The 13,393-nt window shown below is 43.8% G+C and overlaps 1 protein-coding gene across 4 annotated transcripts in view; it reads right to left on the bottom strand.

The window, feature by feature from the left end:
* VPS35L (VPS35 endosomal protein sorting factor like) overlaps positions 1 to 13,393 on the bottom strand; it is a 143,579-nt gene that overhangs the window by 20,266 nt on the left and 109,920 nt on the right. For all 4 annotated transcript variants that reach the window (XR_003549098.1, XM_027771090.1, XM_027771088.1 and 1 more), the window contains exon 27: positions 2,535 to 2,674. Coding sequence is in view for 3 of the 4 variants with exons in the window: in XM_027771090.1 (XP_027626891.1) it covers positions 2,535 to 2,674 (140 nt within the window). In the remaining variant the exon portion in view is untranslated. The remainder of the gene's footprint in view (positions 1 to 2,534; positions 2,675 to 13,393) is intronic.

Below are 13,393 nucleotides of genomic sequence, written 5' to 3'. Positions count from 1 at the left end.
CTTCCTGGTTGTTCAACTAGCCAGGTAGCACGGGGTAACATGTGGCAGGACCTATTTTTTCAAAGGGAGCTGCAGATCTGAATTTTTCTGTGATCTACCCATTTTTAAATGTGGGAAACTCACTCCAAGTGTCTGCCATACTTACACAGCCAACAAGCATGTCTATGGCCTGGATCCCGCCCTCTGGCCACTTGGTTGTAACCCAAGGACGGAACTGCTCGCTTACAAAGCACTTTCGTAGCTATCGCTTCATTCAGCTCCCACAGTTATCCCACTAGGAGGACTTTTGATGACCTCTTAGAAAAGCAGTAACTGAGGCTTTAAGAAGCTACAAAACTTTGTCAAGGTTTCAGAGCTATGAAGTTGTCAGGTCAGAAATAAACACAAATTTCTGATTCTAAAGATAAGGTTTTTCCAAAAGTTTCCATGGATTTTTTAGTTTTTTTAATTTTTAAGAGAGATTTTTGTTATAGGGTAGGTGCACTCACCAGAGAGACAGAAAGCGAGAAATCACCCCCCGGGGGGATGGCCACACCACAATCTCTTCTCCTCTAATCTCTGCTTGGGATTTTGGACATGCACTCACACGCGCCCAGGCATATTTTTAATATGCAGAAAACCGTACATGCAGACAGTAAACAAATCTCAACTTATCAATGAACTGCCTCATTCCAAACACTGTTTTTTTTTCCCCCCCACTTGGTTTGTTACTTGACAAATAACTAGACTATCCAAAGAGGATAGAAATTTATTAGAAAGAGGGATTTTAAAAGACTGAAATTAAGAGTAGAGTGAAGGAACTCTAGAAGTTGTCTATGCGGCTTTGCCTGGTTGATTCTGGATCATCTTCTTGGGGTGCTGCCTGCTTTGCCTGCAGGACTATGGGGGTCCCCACTCGCAGCTAGGTTATAGTCCTTGAGCTTAGCCTCCTGAACACCCATCCTGTCTGCTAAGAACTTGGGATCTGAACAGGGAGAGTAGAGAGCTGAGTTACTTTCTGTTTTCTCAGCTTTACTGAGATACACTTGTTTAAATTACACAGTTTGGTGATTGTTAGTGTGTCCAAGAAGTTGTGCAATCAACACATGATCCAGTTTAGGATCACCCTAGAGCTTAGCACCCATGGGGAACAAGTCACCATGTTCAAAGTGATATTTCCCACACTGTGGTCCTAAGACCAACTACACCAGAATCACCGAAAGAGTTTTCCAAAATGCTGATTTAAGGACCTATTTGAACCTACTGAGTGAGACTCCTTAAGAGAAGGCCCCTGGAATATGCACAGCTGTCCGGCATTGTCAGACATGTACATGCACCTGTTTTGTGGCATGGACCATGAGGCAGCCAGATGAAGTCTATGGACTCCTCAGAATACTACTGAGTCAGTGGAAAAGTCATGACATATTTTTCTATACAAAAATTCATCATGACTTCCAAAGACTCAGTTTTTTTTTTCCTTAAAAGATTTATCTATCTATTTATTTGTTATCATTATTTTTCAATTTGACCAGAGACAGAGAGAGAAAGGAAGTAAGAAAGCAAGCTGCCAAGTCCGTGACTCAAACTGTGGTCAGCCATATGGGAGTCTAGTGCCTTTAACCACTATACCATCTGCCGGCCCTGACCCAGTATTTTTAATGGAGAAAATAAAATTCTTAAGACTACCAAGAAAACCAATCACACTAAAGTCTAGTTGTTGAAATATTCTTTCAACACATTTGTGATACTGTAATTACTGCTCCTTTGTGAATGCATTAATAGACTTAGTACTAGGCCCAAGAACTACTATATTTTTAAGGAAAGAAGCACATAAATGATTTCCTGAAATATCTTTCACACCTGTAATGTGATATGAATATATTTGTTGATTTCCATAGTGACAAAGTCCCAGCTACTGCTACACCTTCTGTGACTTGTTGCTTGTAATTCGTAACTGGGTGAAAGGTACATTTGATGCAGAGGGGTCAGACAGTGGTATGGTGGTAAAATGCAATGCTTTCAGGGACTGATACACGTAAGAGGGCTCTGGGTTCATGTCGAGACCTCTCAGAATGCACTGGGTCCATGTGTGCCCATGATCTGGGGCTGGCTAAAGTTGGGGGTGCACTGCAGCACGAAGACTCTATTGGTGTGCAGTTTCTCTGTCTCCCCCCAACTCCTGCCCTATCTCACTCATGGAAGAAAGAAATAAAATAAACCTAAAAATAAATTTTACTAAGAGCTTTGTCAAAATTAAGATGTCATTTTTTTTTCTTCATACAAATTCATGGTCACTCTGCCAGATAGACCCTCAAGGAGCAGGCAGACCCTGGGTTAAAAATCCTTGTTAGGTCCAGTAATTCCGCAAGAGGCTTGAATCCCTAGATAGCATGGATAGAAAATTCACTGAGCACTTCAAATATTGAACCAGACAACTGATGCATAGATATTAGATAGAACATCCCTGCACTTCTAGGGTGAAGACACATAAGGCATATAATAAATATTCAATATAAAAATAAAAGGTATCTCCTATAGCCCTTTGGGGAACATACCGGAACTATTAATAAAGTAGAAAAGAAATTGCAGAGGAATTCCAGAAGGAATGATTCCGACGGCCGCATTTTTCCATCAATATTAATCATCTTCGGAACTTCTGGAACAAGGCTTATAGCGGCTTTGAAAAAAGCATCAGCTGCAAAACAGAAGAAAAGTCCATAGATGAGAACTCTGAAAAACACAGGGTTGGCTTTCTTGTTCACATGGCCTGGAGGCCAGTCCTGAGAGTTGCATGGCAGCAGATCACACCAAAGGTCCCGTGCAGCTGGCAGGTCCCAGCAGAGTTTCTGCAAACTGAGATGGGCTCGGTGGAACACTGGCTGAGAGGGACAGCACTGTCGCTGCTAGGAGCTATTCGGCTCAAAAACCTCAGTGAAACAGCCCCTCGATAAAGTGCAAAAAGCAGGTGGCAGGTCTTTGTAGAAAGTGTAGAAATGACAGTTGCCTGGGCTCAGAGCTCAATCTGGATTGGTCCATTAAATCCTCATGTCCGCCTTGTGAAGAAGTGCCCACCTGCTGCCATCGGGCCTGCTTCACACGTGGGAAATGAGGTGGGGAAAGAGAAGGAATCCATTCCGGAGGACCCAGCATGGGTACTGAGGCCAAGGCTCAAGCCCGGTCTGTCTGAATCTATTCTAGTGCACACCATTTTCACTAAAGAAATAACCATCAAAATGGTTAATAATAACCAATAGCCCATCTGAAGGGTTGCACATGCACACACACAGAGCTTTAGAGATCCATTGTGTAATAGTTCTACAGAATTATTTGGGAAATGAAGATTTTTTTAAAAGAGATGAAATAATCTGTAACACAAGACATCAGAGTGAAGGAAAGAAAGGAAGGGGACCCACGCAACAAGATAGAGACAGGGGAAGGAATGGGGAGAGAGGGAGGGCTTGGAGGTGGTGGTGGGGACGAAGAGTTCTTTCTAGAGCTGACAGAGTTGAGAAAAAGCTTCAAGGTCAAAGCAGGCAAAGCACCACCCTGACAAATGGAATGTCAAACTACAGGTAAGATCAAACGTCTCCGTGGTCCAAACATACTTTCACTCCAAAATGACAGCCAGTGATGCGAAGAGAACACCGTAGCTGTATGTGGCATCCCAGAGGAAAACAGGACCCCTCCTCCACACCTCGCACACAGAGGGGCAAGTGCAACAAGGCCCACGTTTAATGACAAGAGTGTGTGTCCCACTTAGGAGGGTGGCTCTCCCCCTTCTCATCCTTATTCAAAGGAAAAACAAGTGTCATGGAAAGTTGCTCCTTGCTAAGTTTCCTATAGAGTTGGATCTGCTATGGAAGATGCTCACCAGGTTGTCTGCCTCCTAAAGCCTGGACTCATACTCTTTCCACACATCCCTAAGCAAATTTATTAAGCACCAACTATGAACCGGGCACTCTGTGGGCACTGTGGATCCAGAAGGGAAAATAAGTGAGGGCCGTAGCTGATAACCTCCAGAGACCAGCGCCATCCCACTAACACCTGTTCAAAGGGGCCCTCCTGTACGCTTGAGCCTAAGTGAGATAGGAAGCGGCTACTCCTGATCTTCTCAGGGGTGGGGAGATTCAATACGGAGCTCAGGGAAAAAGCATTGTGATATGGGTAGAAGCAAGTCAGGAGTCCTTTAACAGATGAACGCATAAGCAAAATGTGGCCTACCTATCCAAGGGACTATTATTTGGCCATAAAAAGAAGTAAAATCCTGATAGAGGCTACAACATGGATGAGTCTTGAAGACCTTATGTGAAATGAACTAAGCCAGACACAAGGACAAATTCTGTATGATTCTACTCATAGGCGGTCCCTGAAATAGGCAAGCCCACTGAGATTGAAAGCAGGATGGGAAGGGTGGGAGTGGAGAGTTAGCATTTAATGGGCACAGAGTTTGATTTTGTTTGGGATGACGCATTTCTGAAAATGATAGTGGCAAGAGCTACACAACACTGGGAATGTACTTTACTGACTCATGTGCTTGAAATAGAACTGGAGACGCCGGCAGGTGGTGTGACGGTTAAGGGGCATTGGACTCCCACATGGCTGACCGTGGTTCGAGTCCTGGCCTGGTGGCTTGCTTTCTCACTTTCCCTTCTCTCTCTTTCACTCTCCCCCTCTCTGGTCAAATGAAAATAAATAAATAAATAAGTTAAAATAAAATAATTATAAAAAGAGAGAAACAGAACTGTAAATTTCCTGTTGTGTATACTTTCACAATAATCACACAAAAAAAGAGCTGCTCCCCCCCAACCCAATTATTCCTGCAGCACAGGCAGGCGCATGGCCTCTACCAGGCCTGGCTGTCTTCCTTCTTTGGGAAACGCTCACTGTTCCCAGGTCTCTGAGGCCTTTGCTCTCCTGTAAAAACAGTAAGTACATCATGAAACAAGCAAAGAGCTCTTCTCAGCAGAGGAACTGAAATTCCGCTCAGAGCAACAAGAAAGACGATTTATTTTTTCTATTTGTGTTTGTTACTAAGTGGTCCAGAGAATGTGCCTATTATTACACCTCATTAAACAGGGTGGCTTTGTCCCCAGCACATGGCTCCTCTCCACTGCCCCACCCAGGGCCCATTCTAAAGAGGAAGCTAAAATAAACAGTTATTTAAGGGTTGGGGTGTGCAGGGTTCCAGAGATTTTTATTTCTATCCACAGAAGACTTGACCCCATATAAAATAATATCTGGGTGATTTCTCAATTTTATCTTAGAAATTAGAACTCAAATCCTACTGTATGTATAAACAGGTATTTTTTCCCCTCAGAGTTTAGAATTTGGAATAATCATGTCAACACATCAAAACACTTCATTTTGTAGCTATTAAAAGCTGCTGATCAGGACCAGCAGTTGGCATAATGGCTATGTCACTGGACTCTCATATAGTCAACTGCGATTTGAGTCCCACACCCGGTGGCTTAAACTCATGCCGGGTGTGTGTGCGTGCATGCCCAAGATCCTGAGAGGAGAATGAAGAAGGGACTACAGCGTGGCCATCCGCCCTGGGGGGTGATTTCTCACTTTCTGTCTGTCTCTCTCTTTCTGGTGAGCGCACCTGCCCTATAACAAAAACAAAACAAAACAAAAACTGCCAATAATTCAAGATAAAATAGATTAGATGTGTTTTTGTTTTTGTGGTGTATGCAAGGTGTCTCAGATAGCTAAACTGTGTCACAATCCTCCTACCTGGCCTCCAGGGCAGCCAGGGATATCGAACACATTACCATGCCTGGCTACTTCATGGGAGGGCAAAGAATTGAACCCAGGCCTCTCAAGGGATCTCAGTTTGCAAGGCAGCAGCACCTGGCGTGTGCTACTGCAGCTAGACCTAGATGTGCTTGATTTATCTCAGAAAAAAAAAAAAAAGATGTACAAGAAAAACCTGATTCTCATTATTAAATACAAGAAGACTTCAAAAAGTCTGGGGAGAAAGAGAGTTAAAGTGTAAGTTTATTTTGGCACAATGGCATTTTGAAATCCATGAATAGTTCTTCATCACACACATTTTCTTTTCTTTTTTCTTTTTGAGAGGTTTTTCACTATAGGGCGCGTGCGCTCGCCAGAAAGGCAAAGGGAGACAGAAAGCGAGAAATCACCCCCCAGAAGGGATGGCCACGCCACAATCCCTTCTCCTCCATTCTCCTCTTGGGATCTTGGGCAGACACGCACACACGCCTGGTGCGGGTTTTAAGCCACCAGGTCCGGGACGTGAACCGCAGTCGACTACGTGGGAGTCCAGCGACATAGCCATTACGCTAACTGCTGGTTCCCCGCACATTTTCTATAAAGGTTCTGAAAAGTCTGCCTATTATTCATGTTGCACTGGAGGAAGAAAACAGCTGCAAGTACATGCACTACTTCTACTTATGCCTGCCTCCATCTAAGTCTTCAGAGGTTTCACAAGATATCCAGGTTTATATATATATATAAACATGGAGGTTTTGGCCTTAGGCTGCATGTGCTCACCAGAGAAAGAGAGAGAGAAAATGAGAAATAACCCCCAGGGGAATGGCCATACCACAATCGCTTCTCCTCCTGGGATTTTGGGCACACATGCACATGCGTCCGGCTTGAGTTTCAAGTCACCAGGTCTGGAACTTGAACTACAATTGGCTCTGTGGGAGTCCAGTGGACTACGACACCATCTGCTGGCCCCCTCCAGACTCCATTTTAAAGGAGAAAACAAAACAAACCACTCAGGACTGGCAGACATACACATAGTTCACTTTATTTGAGGCCCTTCTTTCTAGGGACCCTTCATTCCAAGTACAGCGGCTTCTCTTCTGAGCGCCTTCTCGTGCTGCTCTCCAGGGTCATTCACACGTTCTGCAGCACTCTGGGGACCAGGCAAAATGACAGCTCAAACGCAGCTCGGCCCTAGGACTCATAGGAAGAAGGACCACACTACCCTTTTTTTTTTTGTAAGTTTTTGCCAACTGTTCTGTAATTTTAATGAAAATTCCTAAACATATTTTTAAAATAATTATTTAATTTTATTTATTTATGAGAACTTTTTCAATGTGACCAGAGACAGGGAGAGAGAGAGAAAGTGAGAAAGCAAGCTACCAGGTCCAGGACTCAAAACCGTGGTTGGTCATGTGGAGTTCAGCACCTTAAGCACTAACCTCTAAACATATTTTGAACATACAAAGGCAATACAAGTTTCTTTTAAAGTTTTGGTCACAGAAAGGTACGTCAGAGACCAGGCAGTGGCACGGTGGTGATGCACCTGGACCCACGTGGGAAGGGACTTGGGTCTGTGTCTGGGAACCCTGAATATACCAGGCATGCACACGTGCCCACGATCAGGGCCAGCTGAGACAGGGGGTGGTTCATGGTCTCATCTTGTGGGAAAGAAATTAATTAAAAAAAAATAAAACAGTAAACAGAAAGTGAATAGTAGACAGACAGTGAAGCAGAATGCCAAGAGGTATCCATTATTCCTGACCAGGGAGGGTGAGTTGGGGAGCAGAGACAGGGCCACACATTGCTGTGGACTCTAACACAGCTGATGTCCTCAGGAAGACCCGCCAGCTCCCCGTTTGGGTACAGCATGGCACTAAGATGAGGGTGGCACACACAGTGGGGACTCACACCGATGGCGTTCTGCACCACACAGTGAATGCACCAGGAATGTTCCTCTCTGATTAGGTGCTCCTGAAGTGAGTTATACTCCAGGGTTCAAGCCCTCTAGACAGGTCCACCTACAAGGATTCTTCTCCAGGCCTTCCAAGGTCTCACACTGTGCTCTAGGGCCCTTTCCAGCGCTAGCAGATAACTCAGGGGCCAGCAGCCTCCCATAGGCAAGTCAACCTGAAGAGCCCCATGGGTATCTGTTTGGTGTGCCCAAGGCTCTGAATACTTCTCAAATACATCTGAACACGGTTCCATGTTCTAAGAGACTAAAATATCAGTCAATTGGACAGCTCTCAGAAAGCTTCAAAACGCTTGGAGTTGAGATGCAGATTACTCATTGTCTGTAAGAGCAAAAGTCTGGAAAGAGTCCAAATATTATTCAATACGGGTTCAGGAAATATTTGGGGGTGGGGAAGCTTAAGGAAATAATTTATAGCACTTCCTCAGAAAAGAAACAGAATACTGAACAATCATTGCAAAGAATAGGGTGGATCTGTATGTACTGACAAAGGCCAACGTTGGAGCCCAAGATTCGCTGAAAAGCCCAAATAAAACGCTTATAAGAATATTACAGGAGACACAATCTAGCTTCACTTCTAAGGGACTGTTGCAAGTACATATGAGAATACAGATAGATGGAGGGAGAAGCGAGGAGGGAAGGCAGGCAGACTAGAGAGCCAGAGAGAAAATAACAGTGAATATTTTCTAAAAAAATCTCCGAACTGTTAATGGCATATTACTGGAGACTTTTATTTTAAGGCTTTTTTACTTCTTAAAGTCCTACATTTTGGTATTGTTGGAATGGTTTCAAATGAGCATTCTGAATTTTTAGAATACAAATCATTAAGATTTAAAATAACATAGACTGCTTGTTTCGGATAAAGGTCAACATCCCCAATCCTCTCCATACAGAATTAAATAAATTCAGACTTAACTGTGACTTACAGGAGTAAGTTTATCCTTTGTGTTTTTGGCAGTGGGGGTATGGAATATGGTTCGGTCTCTGAATCATAAAAGACAGTCAAGAAGTGATTACTCAGCCCGCCTCGGAGATAGTGTTTTGCTTTTTTAAATAATACATTAGGCCAGTGTTAATGGAAGTCTTTACTATTTGTCAGTGTCATGAACTCCTGAGGCTAAACAAGAACTCAAAGGTAATCCACTCCAGTCCCAGACCTGTAATCCATCACACATTCTCCTAGATAACTCAGAGAGACAGTTGTCCTAGTCCAGGGAAATCTAGGAATGGAAATACAATTTCTTAAGACAAGGGTTAAAAACTCCCATCCCTTCAATATATTTTATTGGAGCAGGGTCCTGGCTACAGGAATTACTCTCTCTTAAGGTCTATAACTCCCATTGTAAAATGCCTTTACCAATCTTCAACGTTGTCTGCCTCAATCCAGATTTAGATTTGAATTGATAATGGATATAATGGTAGAAAACACACCCTCAGGACATTACTGCTCCTGCAAACTGTCTGCAGTGAAGGTGTGCTTCTACCACATAATGGGGATGCTGCCTTTGGTAAAGCCTATGGGTCCAAATGACCAACTTACTATCCATAGACAAGTCACTGATAAGAGATTGAACACCATTTATTACTAACTGTTGTCAGGACCAGAAGATGGCATAGTGGTTAAGGCGCTAGACTCCCACATAGCTGACTACAGTTCAAGTCCCAGACTGGTGACTTGAAAATCACACTGGGTGCATGTGGGTGTACACCCCAAATTCCAGGAGAATGGAGAAGAGACTGCAGCATGGCCATCACCCCTGAGGAGGAGGGTGGGGGTATTTCTCACTTTCCCTTTCACTGTCTCTCTCTGGTGAGACAGTGCCCTATGACAAATAAATTAAAAAATAAAACTTGTCATTATAGCAGTTAAGTTTGAGGATTTAAGACCCACTATTTTGGTGATATGTACACAGGCAAGATTTAAAGAAATATGAATGCTTACTCATTAGTGCTAATTACCGACTGCAATGTAACCTAACCTTGATCTTGCCAGCTGGTCTCTGCAGTTAGGTTCACTCTGAATATCAATACTTAATATGAGGTCTACTCGAGACACACAAATTACTTCCCAGTTCCAGCAGTACCATTGGGAGGCTCCTGTAGCTTGCGTTCCCTCTTTTCTACCCGAATTATCATGTGTCACCTCACTCCTATCTCTGGGATACTTTAGTGACGACAATCCCTTCTGGCCTCTCTGTAGATGCTCAATGGAGGTTGTGATGGTCTTTCTGTGCATATTAGGCAAGGATTTTTCTAAGCAGAAAGGATTAGATATTCCTCATCTTAATTCTAATTGTTTCTTAAATAAACGTATCTAGCATATCAACTACAATACTTGGTCTCTAGCAACCATACACACCTGGGATTAGAAATGAAACTTGTGGGGGCTGGGAGGTGGCATGGTGATTAACGGCACTGGATTCCCACATGGCTGACTGTGGTTCAAGTCCTGGACCTGGCAGCTTGCTTTCTCACTTTCCCTCTCTCTCACTGTCTCAATTAATTAATTAACTTTAAAAAAATGAAACGAAACTTATGGTACAGAGAAAACACATAACTCTAGGGAAGCATAGGGGCTGGAGAGGAAGCAAGAGAGCACTTGAGGTAAGAAAAGGCCACTTAGTGGCTGCATGCTCCTGGGCAAGTCATGAGCCTGTTTTCTCATTTGTAAAATGAAGACAAACCACCTACCTATTAAAACCGTGCAGCTTGAGAAACAAACACGTGGGGTGCATGTGTATGCATGCCCAAAATTCCAAAAGGAGGGAGAAATGGAGAAGGGATTGCAGTGTGACTGCTCACGGAGGCGCTTTCTCCTCTCCCTCTCTCTCTGTCTCTCTCTGATAAGCACCCGTGCTCTCTAGCACATACACAAAGTACTAAATATAAAACTAAACTGTTTTGTCAGGAGTTTAGGTATCTCAACAATTCAGCCACAACCTATCTTCCGAAATGAATCTACCCACTCCTTCCAGACTGCTGTTTCCCAGCCTCCAGGCCTATGCTCGGGCCGCAGCCTCAGGCTAGAATGCCTTCTCTGACTTCATCACAGCCAGAAATCCTCCCTTACCTTCCAGGCTCTTCAATGTCACCTATTTGATGAAGTTTTTTGTTCTCCCAAGCCAAGGGTCACCTCTCTCTGCAGTAAAATTTTTAGTGCATGTTGTGTGACATTATCACATGCTGCCTTGCATAATAAATGTGAACAGATCTGCCCTCCTCTGTTCCTACTTTCAACACAATTCTGGGAACAGTGGCTTACGAATAAAAAAAAAAAAACACCAAAAATCCAGGCAGAAAGGAGCAAATCATATTATACGGTGTGAGCAGTCTTACAGGGGATTCACCTATGCCTCCTTTCTGTGGGTTCCCTCAGTGGCTGCCCTCTTGCCTGGGCCTTTACATTCCCTGAGATAGATGAATCATGAGATGAGAATATGGGCAGCAGGTGCCATACCATCTCACTACCTGTGACCTGTCCCAGCTGAAATAGCCTACTTTGTCCACATTCACCAAAGTGGCCTTATGATTTCAGCACAGTCACACTGGACATGTTCTTCAGGGAATGGTTTGTTAACGGAACTAGTAAATCTGACCTTACCCCAAAGACGTGGTAAATGGACAGTCACCATTTTTCTCCACATGCTGCTCCTTACTCTCCAGGAAGAGGAGATACGTAGTTACCTTTTTCTTTGACATGACTGGCCCTGAGTACGTCCAGTTATCACCATGATCTGGTACACAGTACAGGGGCCTCATAATAGTAGTGCTTTGAGACTGCTCTGTGCTTCCCCAGATTCCTCAAGGATCAAAACGGCACAACAGCTTCCTTCAATGCATCTTCGAGCCTGAGGATATGTTTGAACCTCATTTGTTTTCTCTTTTTCTGTAACTATGAAAATAAATGATTTAAACCTTCCCAGAAAGTTTTGATGTCAATCTCTCCGGAACAGTAGCTGTAACTTAGTAGTTAAGTCCAATACTGTGAAAGGTTTGTTGCCAGTTTGGTTTTATCAGTACTGTTAAGGATTATCAACCATTATTATCACACGGTTTAAATGTGATAAACGCATTTAAACACCATTGAGCAGTCATGGGGTTAGCCACATGACTGGAGCCAGGGACACCAGACAGACAAGACCTCCTGGAGCTGACACTTAAGGAGAAAAGCAGACAATCACTTACGTGTTTACGTGTTAAAGAACAATGGCCTAAGTACAATGAAGGAAAAGCATAGTGTGCAAAGATGACACACCTTACAGGGTGGTTTAGATTATGGTCTGCCCCCCAAAAGTTCATGTTTTGGAATCTGGTCCCCAGTGTAATGGCACAAGGAGGTGGTGAGACCTTAACTGATGAGGCCTAGTGGACAGTGACGATCATGAAGGCGTCACCCTTGTGTATGGATACTGCTGCCTCACAAGACAATATGAGTTCTACTCTTGTGAGAAGAGGTTGGTTCCCATGAGAAAGGAATGTTATAAAGGTAGGATGGCCACCCCCGGGCTTTTCCTCTGCATGCACCCACCGTCCCCTACGCTTTTGTTGGTTGTAACACAGCACCAGAGGTTGGCCCAATCCCAGCCCCACCACGCTGGATTTTCCAGCCACCAGAATCATAAACCAAATACTTTATTCTTTATAAATTAGGCGATCTCAGGTATTTCTGTTAGCAACACAGTATCAGGCTAAGGCAGTTTTCTGAGGAGGAAGAAGAGGGTATGAGGAGACCTAGAATGGTTTTCCTGAAGATATGGCACATAAGCTAAGCTCTGAGGAATGAAGATGCAGAAAATAAGTAAAAGAAAATGAAATTTAAAAGAAAAGGAGAAAGCACTATGTAAGAAAGGAAAACCATTTTTATCAGTAATAATAACAAAAATTATTCTTTTTACCACTCTTTTGCTTTAATTGTTCTTTCTATTCTGTTTTGGTGCAACTACAGATCTTTTATTTCCTGCATGATTCAGCAATTTAATCTTGAAACATAGATCAGATTTCCTATAGATACCTCAAAAGTTTGCACGTAAGAATTAAATTGGCTTTCAAAACTCAAACCACAGCGCCATCTTTTTTTTTTGGAGAGAGACAGACACACACATTAAGTGAGAAATCACCCCCCCAGGGGGGATGGCCATGCTGCAATTCCTTCTCCTCTATTCTCCTCTTGGGATCTTGGGCATGCCCGCACACATGCCCGGCTGAGTTTAAGCCACCAGGTCCAGGACTTGAACCATGGTCAACTACATGGGAGTCCAGCAACATAGCCATTACGCCAACTGCTGGTCCCCAACAGAGCCGTTTTCTTATACAGTTAGCTCCTAAGAGCCCATGTCACACTTAAATCATGGAGAGAAGGTTAAACTAAGGTAATGCTTACTGAGCAGCTCCTCTACACGGTAGGCTAAGTACTCCATGGCCGTTACCTCGTCTAATCCTGTGCCACTGTGGTAGGCACCACTGTCATCATCTCTTCCTTAGATGGGGAAACTGAGGCATAGAAAGGCTGAACTGTCTGCCCAAGAGCATCTGGCTCATAAGAGGTAGAGTGAGAATTGGAGCCACTACATTCAAGACACTGGAACGTCACCCTTGCTTAGGACCTCATCCTGTCGTCCTGGCTGCAGGTTAAATAAACCTGGTAATTCCACACCTCCGTGCCTTGGCTCAGGCCACTACCCCACCTGGACTGCCGATCATTCCTTCCTT

The sequence above is a fragment of the Tupaia chinensis genome, unplaced genomic scaffold (assembly GCF_000334495.1).
Source record: "Tupaia chinensis unplaced genomic scaffold, TupChi_1.0 Scaffold000182_1, whole genome shotgun sequence".
Lineage (NCBI taxonomy): Eukaryota > Metazoa > Chordata > Mammalia > Scandentia > Tupaiidae > Tupaia > Tupaia belangeri.
This window is presented reverse-complemented; position numbering and strand designations above follow the sequence as displayed.